This window comes from Biomphalaria glabrata, chromosome 2, assembly GCF_947242115.1.
Source record: "Biomphalaria glabrata chromosome 2, xgBioGlab47.1, whole genome shotgun sequence".
NCBI classification, from domain to species: domain Eukaryota; kingdom Metazoa; phylum Mollusca; class Gastropoda; family Planorbidae; genus Biomphalaria; species Biomphalaria glabrata.
In genome coordinates this window covers 20480333-20496193 of record NC_074712.1, presented here as the reverse complement: position 1 = coordinate 20496193, position 15861 = coordinate 20480333, and the positions used below count along the sequence as shown (strand labels likewise).

The following is a 15861-nucleotide window of genomic DNA, read 5'->3' as shown; positions in this document are numbered from 1 at the left end:
CTTGTTTTAGTCTCACAGGAAATTTTCCGCTCCGAGGCACGGCTCCAAAGGATTTCTCCCTAAAAAGAGAAGTACTCGTCATAGGGGTAAAGTAAAGGCTTTCCCCAAAGATGACCCAACTAAACCAGTCCACCTTACAGCTTTCATCGCTTACAAGGCTGGCATGACTCATATTGTCAGAGAAGTGGATCGTCCTGGCTCCAGTGAGTATATATCTAGGGATGTTGCAATTCTTAATTTTAAAAAATAAAATTTTTAAGCATCTTGTTTGGTATGTTCAGTATGTTGTTAGGTACTTCAACATCGCTATTTTTGTACGCCGGAAGTGTGTTTAAATTCTGGTCCTCATGGTTTCGGTCGCGTCCCCGGTTACCGTCGGAAAAGTGCGTAAAACGTCATTATTTTTTAACCGATCTTCTAGATTAGAGTATCATTTTGTCGGGGAGAAAATGGCGATTCTTTTGATACCAAATTTGACGGGATTGGTTTATTAGATCGTTTTTTTTTAAGATTCCAAAATTAGGGTGTGTTCCAGATATGATTACTTTTTTATTTTTGTTTTGTAATTATTTATATTGGTTAGTAATTTGTAGTATCCATATCTACATAAGAATCACGTGTGATTATAAAGCTATTTTGGATGGCACTCTTGGTATATGAATGCCAAAATGACCACCAAATCGAAAGTAGCCATTTTGCTATCAATTCTACCGGAAGTAGTAATAAAATACTTATAAAATATAATAAAAACGAAGTTTCCTTGTTTATTAATATAGATAATGAAGCAAAAAAACTCGTATTAATGTAGATCTAGATTTAGTTAGTAATAGATCTAGAGAAGCAACAGATAATGTAGAAAAATCAAATTATTGTTTTAATCATACACTAGAGTGTAGATCTAGGTCTAATACTTAGAATTAGATTTAGGCTTAGACTTAGATCTATTTTCTAGAATAGGAACAGAGATGCTTAGAATGAAATCTAGAATAAGAATTAGATAAGATAGATAGATCTTTAATTGATTTGATATATACTAGTCTAGTCTATACTTAATTGTCTTAATAAACTAATACTAGTTTCTAGATCTAGAATGTTGAGGACTAAATTTAGATCTATTTTTTTATGTGAAATTTAATGGGAGAAAATCTGAGAAATAGCCTAAAAACTAAAACAGCTTTTCAATATATATTATAAATTAGATAATTTAGATGTTTTATTATGTTTGTTTAGATTATGTCTGTATATATAATATATATATATAGATTCAGTATATTTTAAACTTTATAAAAGAGACATTCTGATATCTAATCTTGGCAATTTGACTAATTGTATTGATTTCTCTTGCCTCGCCCCCCCCCCCCCCCCCCCCCCCAAATATTTTGTAATTTTACATCTGCATTTTTTTTTAAATAAAAAAAGTCAATATTTTAAAAATGTTTTTTAAAGATAACTTTTTCATACTCCAGCTGTTTAAAGTCTCCTTTTAATTTTATGATTAAATATTAAGAAATAAAAACAAGTTCTCGTCAATATTTGAAAAAAATCTAGCTGTTCCCATAGTACAATTTTTAAAAATAAATGTCACAATTTTGAATTGCTTTTTTCTTTAAAATTATTATTTATTTTTGTAGCAAATAACATTTTTAAAGTTTCTTGAAAATTTGAAATGGTAATATTAATAAATAAAAAAGTTGTGCTTAAATAAGTCAAATTCCGACCAAATTTGTCGGTTCTATTTTTAGCTTCGTCTGGCTGTAAAAGTATAAAAAATAGATTTAGATGAAAGATTTGGGGGTTAAAAAATGATATATAGAACATGTAAAGTCTCCTGAAAATTTGAAATTGAAATATTGACAAATAAAAAAGTTGTGCATGAATTAAGTCAAATTTCGACCAAATTTGTCGTCTCTATTTTCAGCTTCGCCCGGCTGTAAAAGTGTAAAAAATAGATTTAGATGAAAGATTTGGGGGTTATAAAATGATATAAAGAACATGTAAAGTCTCCTGAAAATTTGAAATGGAAATATTGACAAATAAAAAAGTTGTGCATTAATTAAGTCAAATTTCGACCAAATTTGTCGTCTCTATTTTCAGCTTCGCCCGGCTGGAAAAGTATGAAAAATCGGTTTAGATGAAAGATTGGGGTAGTATTACGTTTTAAATAACATACTTAAAGTCTTCTGAAAATTTGAACCAAAAATATTGAATAATAAGAAAGATATGCATGCTTTAATAACAAAAAGTCATTTTTCGGGTACCAAAATTTTTTATTGAATACAAAGCCAAAGAAGGAAAAAAAAATAAATACAAAAAAAATCATAACTTTGCTTCTACTTATCATAGAAATATAAATTTGATATTTTTGTAAATGGGACACCAAGCTCTATTTAATGATATCAATTACAAAACAATATGATCAAAACAAATTTTTTTGTTGAAGTGCCTAATGTTGTAGATTTGAAAGAGCCTTCTTAGCTTCTAGATCTAAATTGAAATCTATAGACCCTATGAATTATCTATCATTCTATGTATGATTCCTGGTTGAAAGAATATAAATTATAATAATAATAATCTTTATTGTCTGTACGGAAATTTGTCTTACAATTTGTGCATTACACCAAACAAAAAAACTACAAGAAACTAAAGTGTACATTCACACCAGACTCTCACAATTTACATGTGACAAAGTTTACATTTTTTATGTGTGCTTGTCCTTATCATAGCAACCAATGGGCACGTTGTGAGATTTGAATGTGTTGAATAAAATATGCTTGCCATTTCTTATATAATAAACTAGTCAAAAAACATGTTTCAAAGGAAAGTTTATTATTAAAATATTTGAACTCAAAGCTGCATATTAGATCTAGATCTATATACTCATTAGCTCTAAGTCTACATCTATTTCAAAATGTGTAACTGCAGAAATAAATCTGTCAGTCATTTTGACATTTGTTTTTTTTAAACTGCTATTTTAATTCAACCTATTAGAAAGAAAATTATTTGATGTCACATGACCAATCACTATCTTGGCATGTAAACAAGATGGCCAAAATTACAATGGATAACAGTGGCCTCCAGCATTGGATTCAACTGCTAATTATTAAAAATTAATACTAATAGCATCCAAAGTGCTAAGTGTTAGAGTAAAGGATGGTTATCGGCCACCCTGGTTTCGTCTCACATATCGGCCACCTCGATGTATTATTATTAAATCTTCTTTATTTGAATGTTTACTACCCAACTTCCGCATAAATAATACGCATGGACTATTTTGTCACACTTCCGACACGTACAGCTCCCTTTTATTATAATTTTATCTGGGGTCAAAGTAGACTACAGTAAAACTTAGCTTTTTTTCTCCCAAGGGGAAGAACGAGATAGGGTCTGGAGCTTAAACGATTTTTAAGCCCCTAGATGCATTAGCCAATTTAGGTACTTCGATAAACTGACCTAGATCCATTTTTTTTCTCCCAAAAAATAGCTGAAAAGTGTGTCAGCACATTTTACCCTTTTTTTTAGGGGTGGTCATTTCCATCAAAGTTTTAGCATATTGTATTTGATTTGAGGACTAATTATGATTACTTTTTGTAAACATAAGATATCAGAGATCATTTTTATTTGCTTTTGAAGCCAATCTGTTAAATTTTTCTTAACAAAAGTTTATGTGAAAGTTGCATTAAGTTGACATTTTTACAACTTTTTTCCTATAAAAGTTACAACAATGCTGTTTGCTACAATAATTTATCATATGAAATGTGTATATTTCAAATTTCATTAGATTCTCTTGGCGCACTTTAAAGATATTTGATATTAAAATATTAATATTAAGACAAAGAAGGGTAAAATTTTCTTTTTTAAATAAAAGTGTTTATGGTTACAACAATCTCACTAATTCTATTGAATTTAGCATGTTAATATATATCTGTGTGCTAAGTTTGAACTTTGTAGCTTGGCGCACTCTTTAGTCTAGATTAATTTTCAAAGTTGATGGTTAAATCTATTTTTAGTAACAACCAACACTGTGATTTACTGGAAATGGTCAATTTCTGTCTATCACGAGCTTTTTTTAGAAGCACACATAGGAATTTTTCATTTAGATTAACTTTTATAATGTTTAAATGCTAGATTATGGAGAGGGAATGTGTCATTATTATAATGACTTTGTAATCTGCAAATTTTAAAGTAAAAGTTTAATTACTTTAAAAAATAATATTAAATATTACAATTTTTGTTTCATATTTTTAGCTAAGCAAACTAATAATTATTTTTTTTTTCTGTGTGTTGTTTATTTCTATTAATATACATGTAAATTAATAGTTAATAAATGAGTACATTATATTTTTTAAATGATGAGCTATTATTGCACAAAAATTCAAGTAAAAAATCTTATTTCTAAAAAAATCGCAAGGTTTCTTTTTTATTTTATTGTCCGAAGCAAGAAATTTTTCATTTACAATCTAATTTTTAAAGCATTTAAATTAAGGCATTTTAAAATGATTAATTGCCAGTGCTCTACAAAAAGGTTAAAACTGTTTTTTAATGAAGTTTATGAAACTAATAGTCATTAAATTTTAGGAAAATTTTTTCTGCGCAGTGCTATTTTCATTTATAATTTATAAGAATTATCTATCTGATGCATATAAATAGCTATTTAAATACAGTAGAATTATAATTAAACAAAATAAAACACAATACAGATCTCTGATTTGTTTTATTTGTGATTTTTGGGCTCATATGATGACAAAATCACATATATTTTTATTTTTTGTCGAAGGCTTTTTTTATATATTAACTTTTTTTCAAAGATTTTATTGCTTGGTCTTATTTTTTTAATTTATTTTAACAGAATACTGGTTAATGTAAAAGAGTGTCAAGTTTCAACCCCATATCTTTAAGACTTTTTATAATACAGTTAAGTTCAACTGTCAGTTGTTTCGGTCACAGATTTTTTTTTTATTTACAAAGGCTAAAGAAGGCTAATTTTTGGCCACTAAAAATTTAATAACTTCCCTCACAATTAACTCAGCAATATAAAATTGCAATATAAAATTGGTATCATTGGAAAGCATTTCTCAAGCTCTATCTAACTAAATAGGTTCCATTGCATTGTGATCATTTTGAAATTTTTATTGAAGTACCTAGCCAATTAAAACCCAGATATAATGCTTCTAAATAGACACTAGAAACATATATTGTACAACCCCAGACTCTCCTTTCCCACTTAAACATGTAAATAGGGGGTGGCCAACAAGGTTTACCTTTTCTGAATAAGAAAACACATCGTCATATGACACTAGTCATTAAAGGGAAATAACTTGACACAGTAAATATGGGGAAATAATTTTTTTTTTTTAAACACAAGAATAATTTTGTTGTTTGTTAAAATAATATAGTACAAAATGTATATTTAAGTTATGTATGTGTTCTTGTGTATATTTGTTACGTTTCACTAAAAAAATTCATAACATATTTATAAAAAAAAAAAGTTAATGTGGTGTATGCAAAACGTATAACCATTTATTTAAAACCATTTAATATGCAACAAACATGTACAAATGTTATAGCGTATATCTTCATACAACAAAAAATTGGCATCAATGGGCAGCTGAAAAAAAGTCACAATAGCAGTATCATTGTAGACCTCGAGCCTACAATTATTGATCGACCAGGTGGGCTAAATGGCCATTGTGTGAAACATCAACATTCTAAGAGATTGTAAATCAAAAGAGAGTATACTACATAAAGCCCCCCCCCCCCCTTTTCGCCTTTTTCCCCATGTCTCTTAAGCATACCATTACACACAGGTGAGAGAGAGCAGGAGACTAGCAATTATCTGACTGGTACCAAAAAGGCTAAGGTGAGACAGGCACGCACTGCGCTAGTGGAGCTGTGTCCCGTAGGTAGACTAGAGAGAATACTCTTCTCCCCCACAACAGAGTCGATTTTTTCCCCCTAGCGCGACCAGCTAGGCTAGGCCCAAAGTAGTGGCCATTGTGTGAGGTCAGTTACAAGCCGAGAATGAAAGCGTGGGAAAAGTGATAATATGGCTTGTGTCGTTGCGCTAATGTACAAAATAATAAAATTAAGGATGAAATGTCTTAATAACATGTTTAATATATAGAAGACATCTATTTCCTTTGAAGTGGCCGATAAATCTCCAAACCGGCCAACAACTTTTACAGAGACAAAAATCATGACAGAAACTTTTACGCATCAGAAAACCCAACCTACCCCTCTTCACATCAGATCTAATTTTTACAATGCGTAGTGATACATTACAAAATAGCTATTTTTATAGACAAAAGGATGATGTATTCATTGACACCATCAGTTTATTCATAGGTTAGACCATTACAGAGTTATGAATTTTGAAACTTAAAAATGGCCAGAGAATGGCTTGGCGTGTCCGACAACCATCCTTTACTCTATGTAAAAAGTAAAGCACTGAAAGAAAAACACTCTACAATACTGGAGTCTTAAAGCTTTTTAAACTATACACATGGAAATCGAACCTTTATTTAGGTCTAATGAAAAATAACCTACTCCATGGGTAGGTACTTTGACAAAAAAATAAATATATATGAACAGAAGCTATTTAGTTATGTAGAGCTTGCTGAGGGGGTTACAATGATACCACATTTATCTTCCTATGTTATATAGGGGCAAAGTTATGCAGTTTTATGTGTAGAAAATTGGACTAAGAAATGTCCAAAAAGCTGTGATCGAAAAAATGAATTTTCGTCTTTCTCATCATAACTTTATAACCATAATAGATAAAAGTTTGAAATTTGGAACACAGCTACCCCATTATATTTTTAATTTGAATGTTTCATCTCACATGCAGCTAACATTCATTCACAGCTAATCTAATCGTTTGAAAATTGACTTCGATTCTTTTTCTAGAATGCCATTTGGTAGAAACTTCCTCAGCTTTATATTTATAACTATAATGTGAAATACCTTGATAGCATACTCCCCACTAGGTTGATCAAAGATAAAAGATAAGCTGTTAAACAATGCATAAATTATTTATACTTCATATTATCCACGAGAATTACTAATGTCGCTGCATCATGGAGTGACTTCATTTAACATTGTCAGGATGGGCCCAAATTTGCCTTAATTAGCTGATTTCCTTTTATATTTTGTGTACCTAAGTATAGAAAAAAAAAGATTTCTAACACTACTCTATAATAAAAATATTGATTTTAATACTATTGTCATAGATTGTTATGGTAGTTATAATTTTTCCACTTACCCATTTCGAAAAATAGCCTAATTTGGCATCATTTATAGCATGTTAGGGGAAGTTTTTTTAATTTTGGAGGATAAAATTTCATAAAAAAAATAATGAAATAACAAACTTTAAGTATAAATCTAGGTCTAAATTCAATAAAAATATTCCAAGCTTGCTTAAAAATTATATTAAATGCAAAATCATTCTTACCTATGACTTTACTGTAAATTTTCTAAATTAACACGACTTTCATTTGTTGACAATGTGGTATCATTCAAAAGCTTAGGAATCCTCCAAGATTAGCACGATGGTTTTTAAAACAAAAAAAGGGGGGGGGGGTCACTGGATATTGTAACATCACTAATATATCTGTTTCTACTTTCTTAAAGATTTAATTTTAATGTTTCATAGTGATTATCTGATGTAGACATATCATTTGAACGGATCTAGATTTAACGATTATGAAAATAAGTGGATCTAGTCAAGATCTAGACTCTAGATTCTTGTACACAAAATCACTAAAGTAGATGCTCAATAATGTGTGATGAAAAACATGGATTTGCATATTCTTGTGCCCTATAGGTAATGAGGATTTTTTTCCATGCCTGCCTTCCTTCTGACATTATTGAGCTTAGCTTTATAATGATAGATATAGAAGTATAGTACTATCAGACACCTCATTTTTATTAATTCATTATTTGAATGTTTACTACCATACTCTAATCTAGATAATTGTTAATGACCCAATCAAATGCAAATGGAAATTCAGTTTGACTACAATTGACAACCTCAGCATACTGTCCAATAACAGTATAGATGAAAAATATGAACAACATTCACACATGAAAAACATACACTCACAACCAGTTGTTTATGTACTTGTTGATTGACACATTTTTTTACATTTTTTGTGCTTCTGGCATGGACAAGTCATCATTCTTCATTGAGAGGTTTTATGATGTTCAAGTGTGTGTGTGTGGGGGGGGGGCAGACATGCCTACAGTCCCGCATTATGCGGAACCGTCCCGCAAAAGCATAAAAAAAGTTCACATGTTCCGCCGTCCCGCATTCACGATTTTTTGTTCCGCCAAGTCTGAATTCCGACACACACACACAAAAAAAAAAAATCGCCGATTTTTCATTGTTTATTAATAATGCGAAATGAAAATACTGAATGCAAAATAAAATAGATATAGATCTAGGTCTGTGTTTATTGTTTACATTTCATCTCCTCCCGGACCCGGTGTGTCCTAAATTTATGAAGATACGGTTGAGCTAGATCTAGACTATTCTAGACATAGATCTAGAATCTAGATCTAGTACTCTAATAAGCCAAATGTTCCATTCAAATCCCTTCCCTTTCTTTTCTCACAAGTGACAATGGCTCTACTAGATCTAGATTCTAGACTATTCAATAATTCATTATTCAACTATTCATTCATCATTCACATTGTCTTGACGTACGCTACGGTATGCCGGGTATGGTCTACTATCATCTATTTCTATGCCGTCTATGGTATTGTCACTAGTCTAGATTCTAGATCTAGTATAGTATTGTCACTATTCTAACACTAACTCAACTGGTTTCTTAGGCTTAGGTTTCTAAGTAATCCAAGAAAAGGATTTTTTAAAAATACGTTATTAAAGACCTAGATCTAGACCTAAATTCCTAAATGTAATTATTAAATTAATTAACTTAGATTAGACACAGTAAGGCTAAGGCCTAAATAAGGCTATACTATTATATTACTATAGTAAAGTATAGTAGTATAGATCTACTTATTAGTATTATTACATAGTCTAAATTAATTATTAGTTTCTAGATCTAGATCTAAAAGTAGGACTAGCACTAGATGATACTAAATCTAGATCTATATTGAAATAGACTTAGAAGATGATAGATTAGATTCTAGATTTCTATGTATCATTATTATGTAATAAATTTAGTTCTCAATAAGTCTATACTATAGATCTAGACTATAGACATTAATATTTAGATCTATAATATTATTATTATAATCTGTGTAGTGTGTTCTTAGACTTAGAGGACTTATATTAAATGTAAGTCTAGACTAGTAAGTAACTAGTAGACTCTTAAATTATTTTAGATCTAGAACTAGAGACAACATCTAGAGTGATTAGAGTAGAGCCATAGAAAAGGATAGAGATAATCAAGTAGATCTAGAATAATCTAAATCTAGTCAGTAGATTTAGATCTAGTAGTAACAAATAAAAATAGTAACATTTGAGTCTAGGTCATTAGAATACATTTTAGTTAGAATTCATCATTTAGGAGTTAGATCTATTGATTTCAAACAAAGGACATAATTATGAATTAAAGGTTTTCTTACTTTTAATTATAATATCTACATCTAATTTATAAGAAGCAAACTAGTATTGTTATTAAAGTAATATAATTGAAGTTTTATTTATATTGCGTACAGTATGGCTAACAAACATAAACGCGTTTATGTTCCACATTGGGACCCAAAATTCCACATTTTCAACCTGAGTGTTCCACATTCTGGGTCTTGGGGGTAGGCATGTCTGGGGGGGGTGTCTGAGAGGTTAAGCACTTTGCTTCTGAACCTGGCATCCTTGCTTTGAATATTGTGAAAGCTGAGATTTTGAGGTTCAGAATTTTTGGGATGTACCTGACTTGAGTTGGGGAAACTAAGGGAGGTTCATCGTTGTGCTAGCTACGACTCCCTGCTCATTAACCCTTGCCCAAAGGAATATATGAACTAATTGTCTGCCCTATAGATGGCACAGTCTAAAAAGGAACTTCATTTTTAAAGTTGTGTGGTGTAAATTACTATACAAATTGACTTTTTTCATTAGGAAGGAGTTGAGTAAAGTATCTCATCTCTGCCTGTGGGAATAGGTCACCAAGCTTCTTCCAGGTATCTCAGTTCTGGACGAGTCTTTCCAACTGTCCCCACCGCTTGCCCATCTGCTTGGCATCTGTTTCCAAATCGCGGCGATAAGTATTCCTGGGCCATTCCCTCTTCCTTTAAAATAAATTATTGGTGTCAACAAATGTAACCCTCTGGCAGCCATTTTCATGCTTGAATTTTGTAGCTCTGTAAGTCTGACCTATGGTAATTGATTAGCTGCAGGGGTTCCACTTTTCCGGAATAATCTGGGTTTTGAGGGGTCAGATTTTTTTTTTTCCCGAATTTTCCTCGTTAATTTTAGTTTGCTAGTGCTGATCGCGCGAGCTGCCATTTTTATACAAAATCGACCAGTCTCATTCGCAAGACTTTCACTTTGCATGCGCACCAAACTTTATTTACCTGTGCAGTTTTTGTTTTTCTTAAGTGTAAACATTCTATAAATCTAGATTTTCTAGATCTACGTAACACGCCTCGAATCGGTAGATTTACGTTGTTAATATAAAATTGTACTAAATCCTCTTGTATTGCAAGCTTTATCAACAAAATGATAGGCTTACTAAATACATATTTAAAACCTGGGGGGGGGGGGGGGGGGGGGCATGTTATGATATAGATCTATGTAGTAATTTACGTTTTTTCGTAAAATTTTGGTGCTTAAATTGTATATGCGTTCAGGGTTGGTAAAGTTTGGGGTTTATGATTTCAGGGTTTGTAATATTTAGAAATTCTGGTTTCAGGTTTACTTGGTCTCATGGGGTGGCACCCCTGATTAGCTCTCTGTTGAACGTCTCTATGTATAAGTGATGCCACATCTTTTTGTCATAGTTTTGGTTGAATAGTAACCACTATTCTGATCTAGATTTGCATATTGATTTAAGCATTTTTTAAAATTAGAAATATTTATATTGTTATTTAACAATACTCTTATTTATACATTAGTCTGTGGTTCTTTTTCATATGTGTACTTTTTTTTTTCTTTCTTTAAAGAAACCAACAAGAAAGAAGTTGTTGAAGCTGTAACCATCCTTGAAACACCTCCCATGGTTTGTGTTGGTGTAGTTGGATACATAGAAACACCAACAGGACTTAGAACTTTTAGAACTGTCTTTGCTGAACATTTGAGTGAGGAATGCAGACGCAGATTTTACAAGAACTGGTAAATTGTAGACCTTATAAACTTGTTTAAGCTTAACTATGTTAATGTACATCTTTTTAGATTTTTATATTTACATTTTGAATTGTCATCCTCCCTCATGTTAAAACCATTGCTCCTCTCAGTGCTATGTATTGCTTTTATGCATACTGACTGATGAGCTTTTTGGTTGAGCATGTTCAGGGATAATCTCCGCTCGTAGTGCAAAGCTAGGTACTGGCCATATTGCAATGTAACCTGCTTAGCTTATGAAGAGAGATGCTTTCCAATTTTAGTTTGCTAAGTTAATTGTGAATAAAGTTATTGTAATTTTGGTGGTCAAAGCTTTTTTAAATCAAAATGCAAGCAAAAAAAAAAATCTTTTGTCTCTTTAAGATTTGGGTCGAAATGTCACACTTAGTTTTTAAAATGTTTTCTTCCTTGTTTATCTCCTACGGACTTTTATTAAATTTGAAATACTCAATTTTAATATCAAAGTAAGAAAAAAAAAGTAACATTCTTGTAGAAGTTTTAGCAGAATTTGGCAGATTGGCTACAAAACCAGATAAAAACTTGTCTCTGATATCTAAGTTTACACAAAGTAATCATAATTAGTCCTGAAATGGAGGCCCACCCCTTCATTAAAGGCTTTCCACATTGGTACGCATTTTAGGGGGATTTTAAAAAAAGTTAGTACCTAGCTAAGCTACGATGAGACTTTCTATTCAGTTTGTCCTGATTCAACATCTGGTCTGTATTAATCGACTTGTAATTTCAGAGGTGAGTTTTTTTTATGTGGTATTAAATACAAAATACACGTTAACCTTTTAGTAATTGACATTGAGAGTCATCTACACTTCTGTTGTTTTATGTCTCTTATGTTTACTTACCTTGTCACAAAGGTCAAGTTCCAAGAAGAAGGCATTTACTCAATATGCCAAAAAGTGGGCTGATGAAAATGGTAAAAAGGAGATTGAGACTGATTTAAAGAAAATCAAGAAATACTGCAAGGTTGTGCGCATCTTAGCTCACACTCAGGTAAAAAAAAAAAAAAAATTACATATTCTGAACAAGTAATAAAACTAATTTTTTAAGTTACAATACTGGAAGATTAAATATTTCTATTTTAGACAAAGCTTCTCCGTAAACGTCAAAAGAAGGCTCATCTAATGGAGATTCAATTAAATGGTGGGAGTGTTTCTCAAAAAGTTGACTGGGCAGTTAAGCACTTTGAAAAACCTGTTGAAGTGTCTTCAGTATTCAGTCAGGATGAACTTATTGACTGCATTGGTGTGACAAAAGGCCGTGGAGTCAAAGGTATGTATGTTGTTGGTTTTTTTTTTTTTTTTGCTTGCTTGATACTTTTTCCTGTTTTGAAATACTTTTTTACTATTGTTTTTAGGTGTAACTTCACGTTGGCACACTAAGAAGCTTCCACGCAAGACCCACAAAGGTTTGAGAAAGGTTGCTTGTATTGGTGCATGGCATCCTAGCAGAGTCCAGTATTCTGTTGCAAGAGCTGGTCAAAAGGGTTATCATCACAGGACTGAGATAAACAAGAAGGTAATTAAATATTTCTAAGTGTATTCTTAGATCAAATAAATATGTTGCATTGTTGTTTTATTTCTATATTTTTATTGTATAATTAATCCATTTATTTTATATAAATACAAGTATAAAGTTAACTATTATTTTTGAGCTTATAATGGATGATGTGAAAGTGGATTTGCTACTTTTGGGTAGCTTGAAATTTAATGAGAATTTTATCCATGCCTGCCTTCCTTCTGACATTAAGCTTTAGTTCATTAATACCCATGTAAGTCCTGGGATAAGATCTGATTATTATTATTATTTAAATTATTTTTTTTTCAGATTTATCGAATTGGAGCTGGCATACACACTAAAGACGGCAAGGTTGTCAAAAATAATGCTGCTACTGAATTTGATCCAACTGAAAAGACCATCACACCCTTGGGTGGCTTTCCTCATTATGGAGATGTCAGAAATGACTATATTATGCTTAGAGGCTGTGTTATGGGACCTCGTAAGAGGGTCATTACCCTCAGGAAGGTAGATTTAAACTGTTTTATAAGCTAAGACATAAGAGTTGCATTGGTTTTAACCCGCATTGAATCTTTAAAAAAAAGTATTTAAAAACAATTGATGATTTTAAGCATTAAGAAATCAATATCATGTAGGTCCTTAATTGATCTTTAAACTGTTACATTTCACTAGAAATCAAAGATGTCACAGAAGCATGATAGTGGCCAATTTACTGTCACTTCATGGGTTAAGTCTTATGTTCTAACAAAGCTAGCTTATTATTTAAACTTTATTATTTGTCACACTTTCAGTCTCTTATGACCAACTTCCGTCGACGTCTTATGGAGAAGATAAGTCTTAAATTCATTGATACATCAAGCAAGTGGGGTCATGGTCGCTTCCAGACTGCAGAAGAGAAACGTACCTTTATGGGTCCTCTTAAAAAGGAGCTACTTTTGAAGGAGAAAGAAAAGGATGCTGCTTCTGTTTAAGTTGTTTTCATCCTGTTTTTGGAAAATAAATTTTTCAAGATTTATTTTTGTCTTGTTAAAATGTTTTATTATGGCTATGTGATTTGTTTTTAATTTATTAATCTTAATTTGTAGAAATCTTGATGTTATGTGTACGAGTATAAGTCACATGAACTGACTTCATTTTCAGACCATAATTAGCTTGTAGGTCAAGCAACACTCAATATCTGGAGCTGAAATATCTTCTGCACTTAATTGTGAACTCAGATGTTGAAAATAGGTTCCTAATTCTTGATATCCTAGTGGGCGTCTTGTATTTTCAATCACTAGGAAATGTATCGCCTTTTGAAGAATTGCATCTCTGAACAATAATCACCTGGATAAAATTAGGGTAACAGTGGCGTCATGACATTTAGCGTTTTTTTTTTTAAATACGCATGAAATCTGTCATGCAATAGAGGAAAATAGTTAAGTGTAAAAAGTAGCTTTAAGCCTTCTAGTTTTCCCTGTGTGGCCAACTTTTCTCAGTGATATACTTTAAACTGTAAAATAAAATTTTTCTAGTTATCTTAGATCAGCGTTCTGACTTGAAGAGTGGTCTTGTAAAGACCAGAAGCTAGGCATGTGAAAATACATTTACTATGTTCATTACCCGGTGCTGCGTGCTGTAGTATTAAACGTTTAATAATAATTGATGACTTTTTGGATCTCAATTTAGGCCTGCTAGTCTTAGTTAAGGACAGCTTAAACCCCCCTATGGGTCGAAATTTTCGATTTTATTTTATTACTGAATATTATACAGTATTCATTTCTGAACAATTTGGTGTATAAAGCATGTCAAAATTTAAAGTGGAAGTATTTTAAATATTTTTTAATATTTTGTATACTAGACATTTATGTCACCTAATTAGTATGCAAATTTTTAAAAATTTTATAACTTTTTTATTTTTGGTCCGATTTCAATAATTTTTTCACCACAATACATGAAAAAAAATCCTCTATGTTCCATAAATAAAAGCTGAAAACAAATAAAACATTAAATAAAAGCTGAAAACAAATAAAACAAACGTTTTCATTGGTTTAAAGATACATCTTTATGTGGTTTAAACCAATCAGAAAAACACTTTACAAATATTGACCTAGATACACATGTAAACAACTGCGCGGGTATTTTTAGGCTTCCAACCCTTTGCTGAGAAGCTAAGTGGCTTGATAAAGTTTTAGTACTTTTGTTTTTGTTATTTGCTATCAGTTCTCAAACTCAATATGGATAAGAAATGGGATCTACACTTAAATTTTGAAAGGTTTACCTAATATAAGTAAGCTTTGCGGAAATTAGCTCATTCAGCCCCCATAAACAAAGGCATGATTAGCTGTGATTGTTACTAACACTAGTCTAGTACTAGACTAGATCTAACTACTAGTAACTAGACCTAGTTCTCTAGTCTAGATCTAGCTAGTCTATTAGCAATAGCCTAGTCTGACTAGTCTAGATTATAATCTAGATCTACTCTTTGCATTTTAGATTTATGTCTACTAATAATCCATAATAAAAGCAGATCTAGATCTAACTAAATCTAATAGTACCATAGAAGTCGTAGATCTACTAGTGTAGCAAATGATAGTAGTTAGATCTAGAAAGTAGATTTAGTTCATTTAGACTTCAGGACAATACTGTTACTTAGACATTTATGGAATTGATGAAAAGCTTGAATCTTATTTTTAAATCTAAAGGCAGCTAAGAAATTTCAAAATTTAAAGTACCAGTACCAGGATTTGTTTGTATATATATAGATCTATATATAATATAGACATAGTTTCACATAGGGTGATAGGCATAAGGTGAACTAAAGTTTTCTATATCATCCATGGGTCTACCTCAACCATTTTCCTTCACTGTTTTTAAAACATAATGCTTGCAACAATTAGTTGAACTATTGAAAATAAAAGCAAAAGCTGTGAATGAAACTAGACTAGTATTTTAAGGCCGTAATTCTTTCGAGGAACGCTCGACAAATCCAAAATGTTGATGAGACTTTCCACCATATTATCATCCTAAAATTGCTTTTTTTGGTAAAAGAA

General features: G+C 31.3%; 1 protein-coding gene and 1 non-coding gene across 2 annotated transcripts in view; both read left to right on the top strand.

Moving 5' to 3' along the window:
• LOC106055673 (60S ribosomal protein L3-like) overlaps positions 1-13841 on the top strand; it is a 185617-nt gene extending 171776 nt beyond the window's left edge. Inside the window, exons 2-8 of the mRNA XM_056022043.1 lie at positions 10-203; positions 11122-11290; positions 12169-12304; positions 12397-12583; positions 12669-12829; positions 13139-13336; positions 13621-13841. Of these exons, the coding sequence (XP_055878018.1) occupies positions 10-203; positions 11122-11290; positions 12169-12304; positions 12397-12583; positions 12669-12829; positions 13139-13336; positions 13621-13800 (1225 nt within the window). The 3' untranslated portion in view covers positions 13801-13841. The remainder of the gene's footprint in view (positions 1-9; positions 204-11121; positions 11291-12168; positions 12305-12396; positions 12584-12668; positions 12830-13138; positions 13337-13620) is intronic.
• Positions 7771-7864, top strand: LOC129924857 (small nucleolar RNA U83B). Its single transcript, XR_008776766.1, has one exon. It is a non-coding gene; the product is annotated as a small nucleolar RNA U83B (small nucleolar RNA).
• Positions 13842-15861: the final 2020 nt, after the last annotated feature.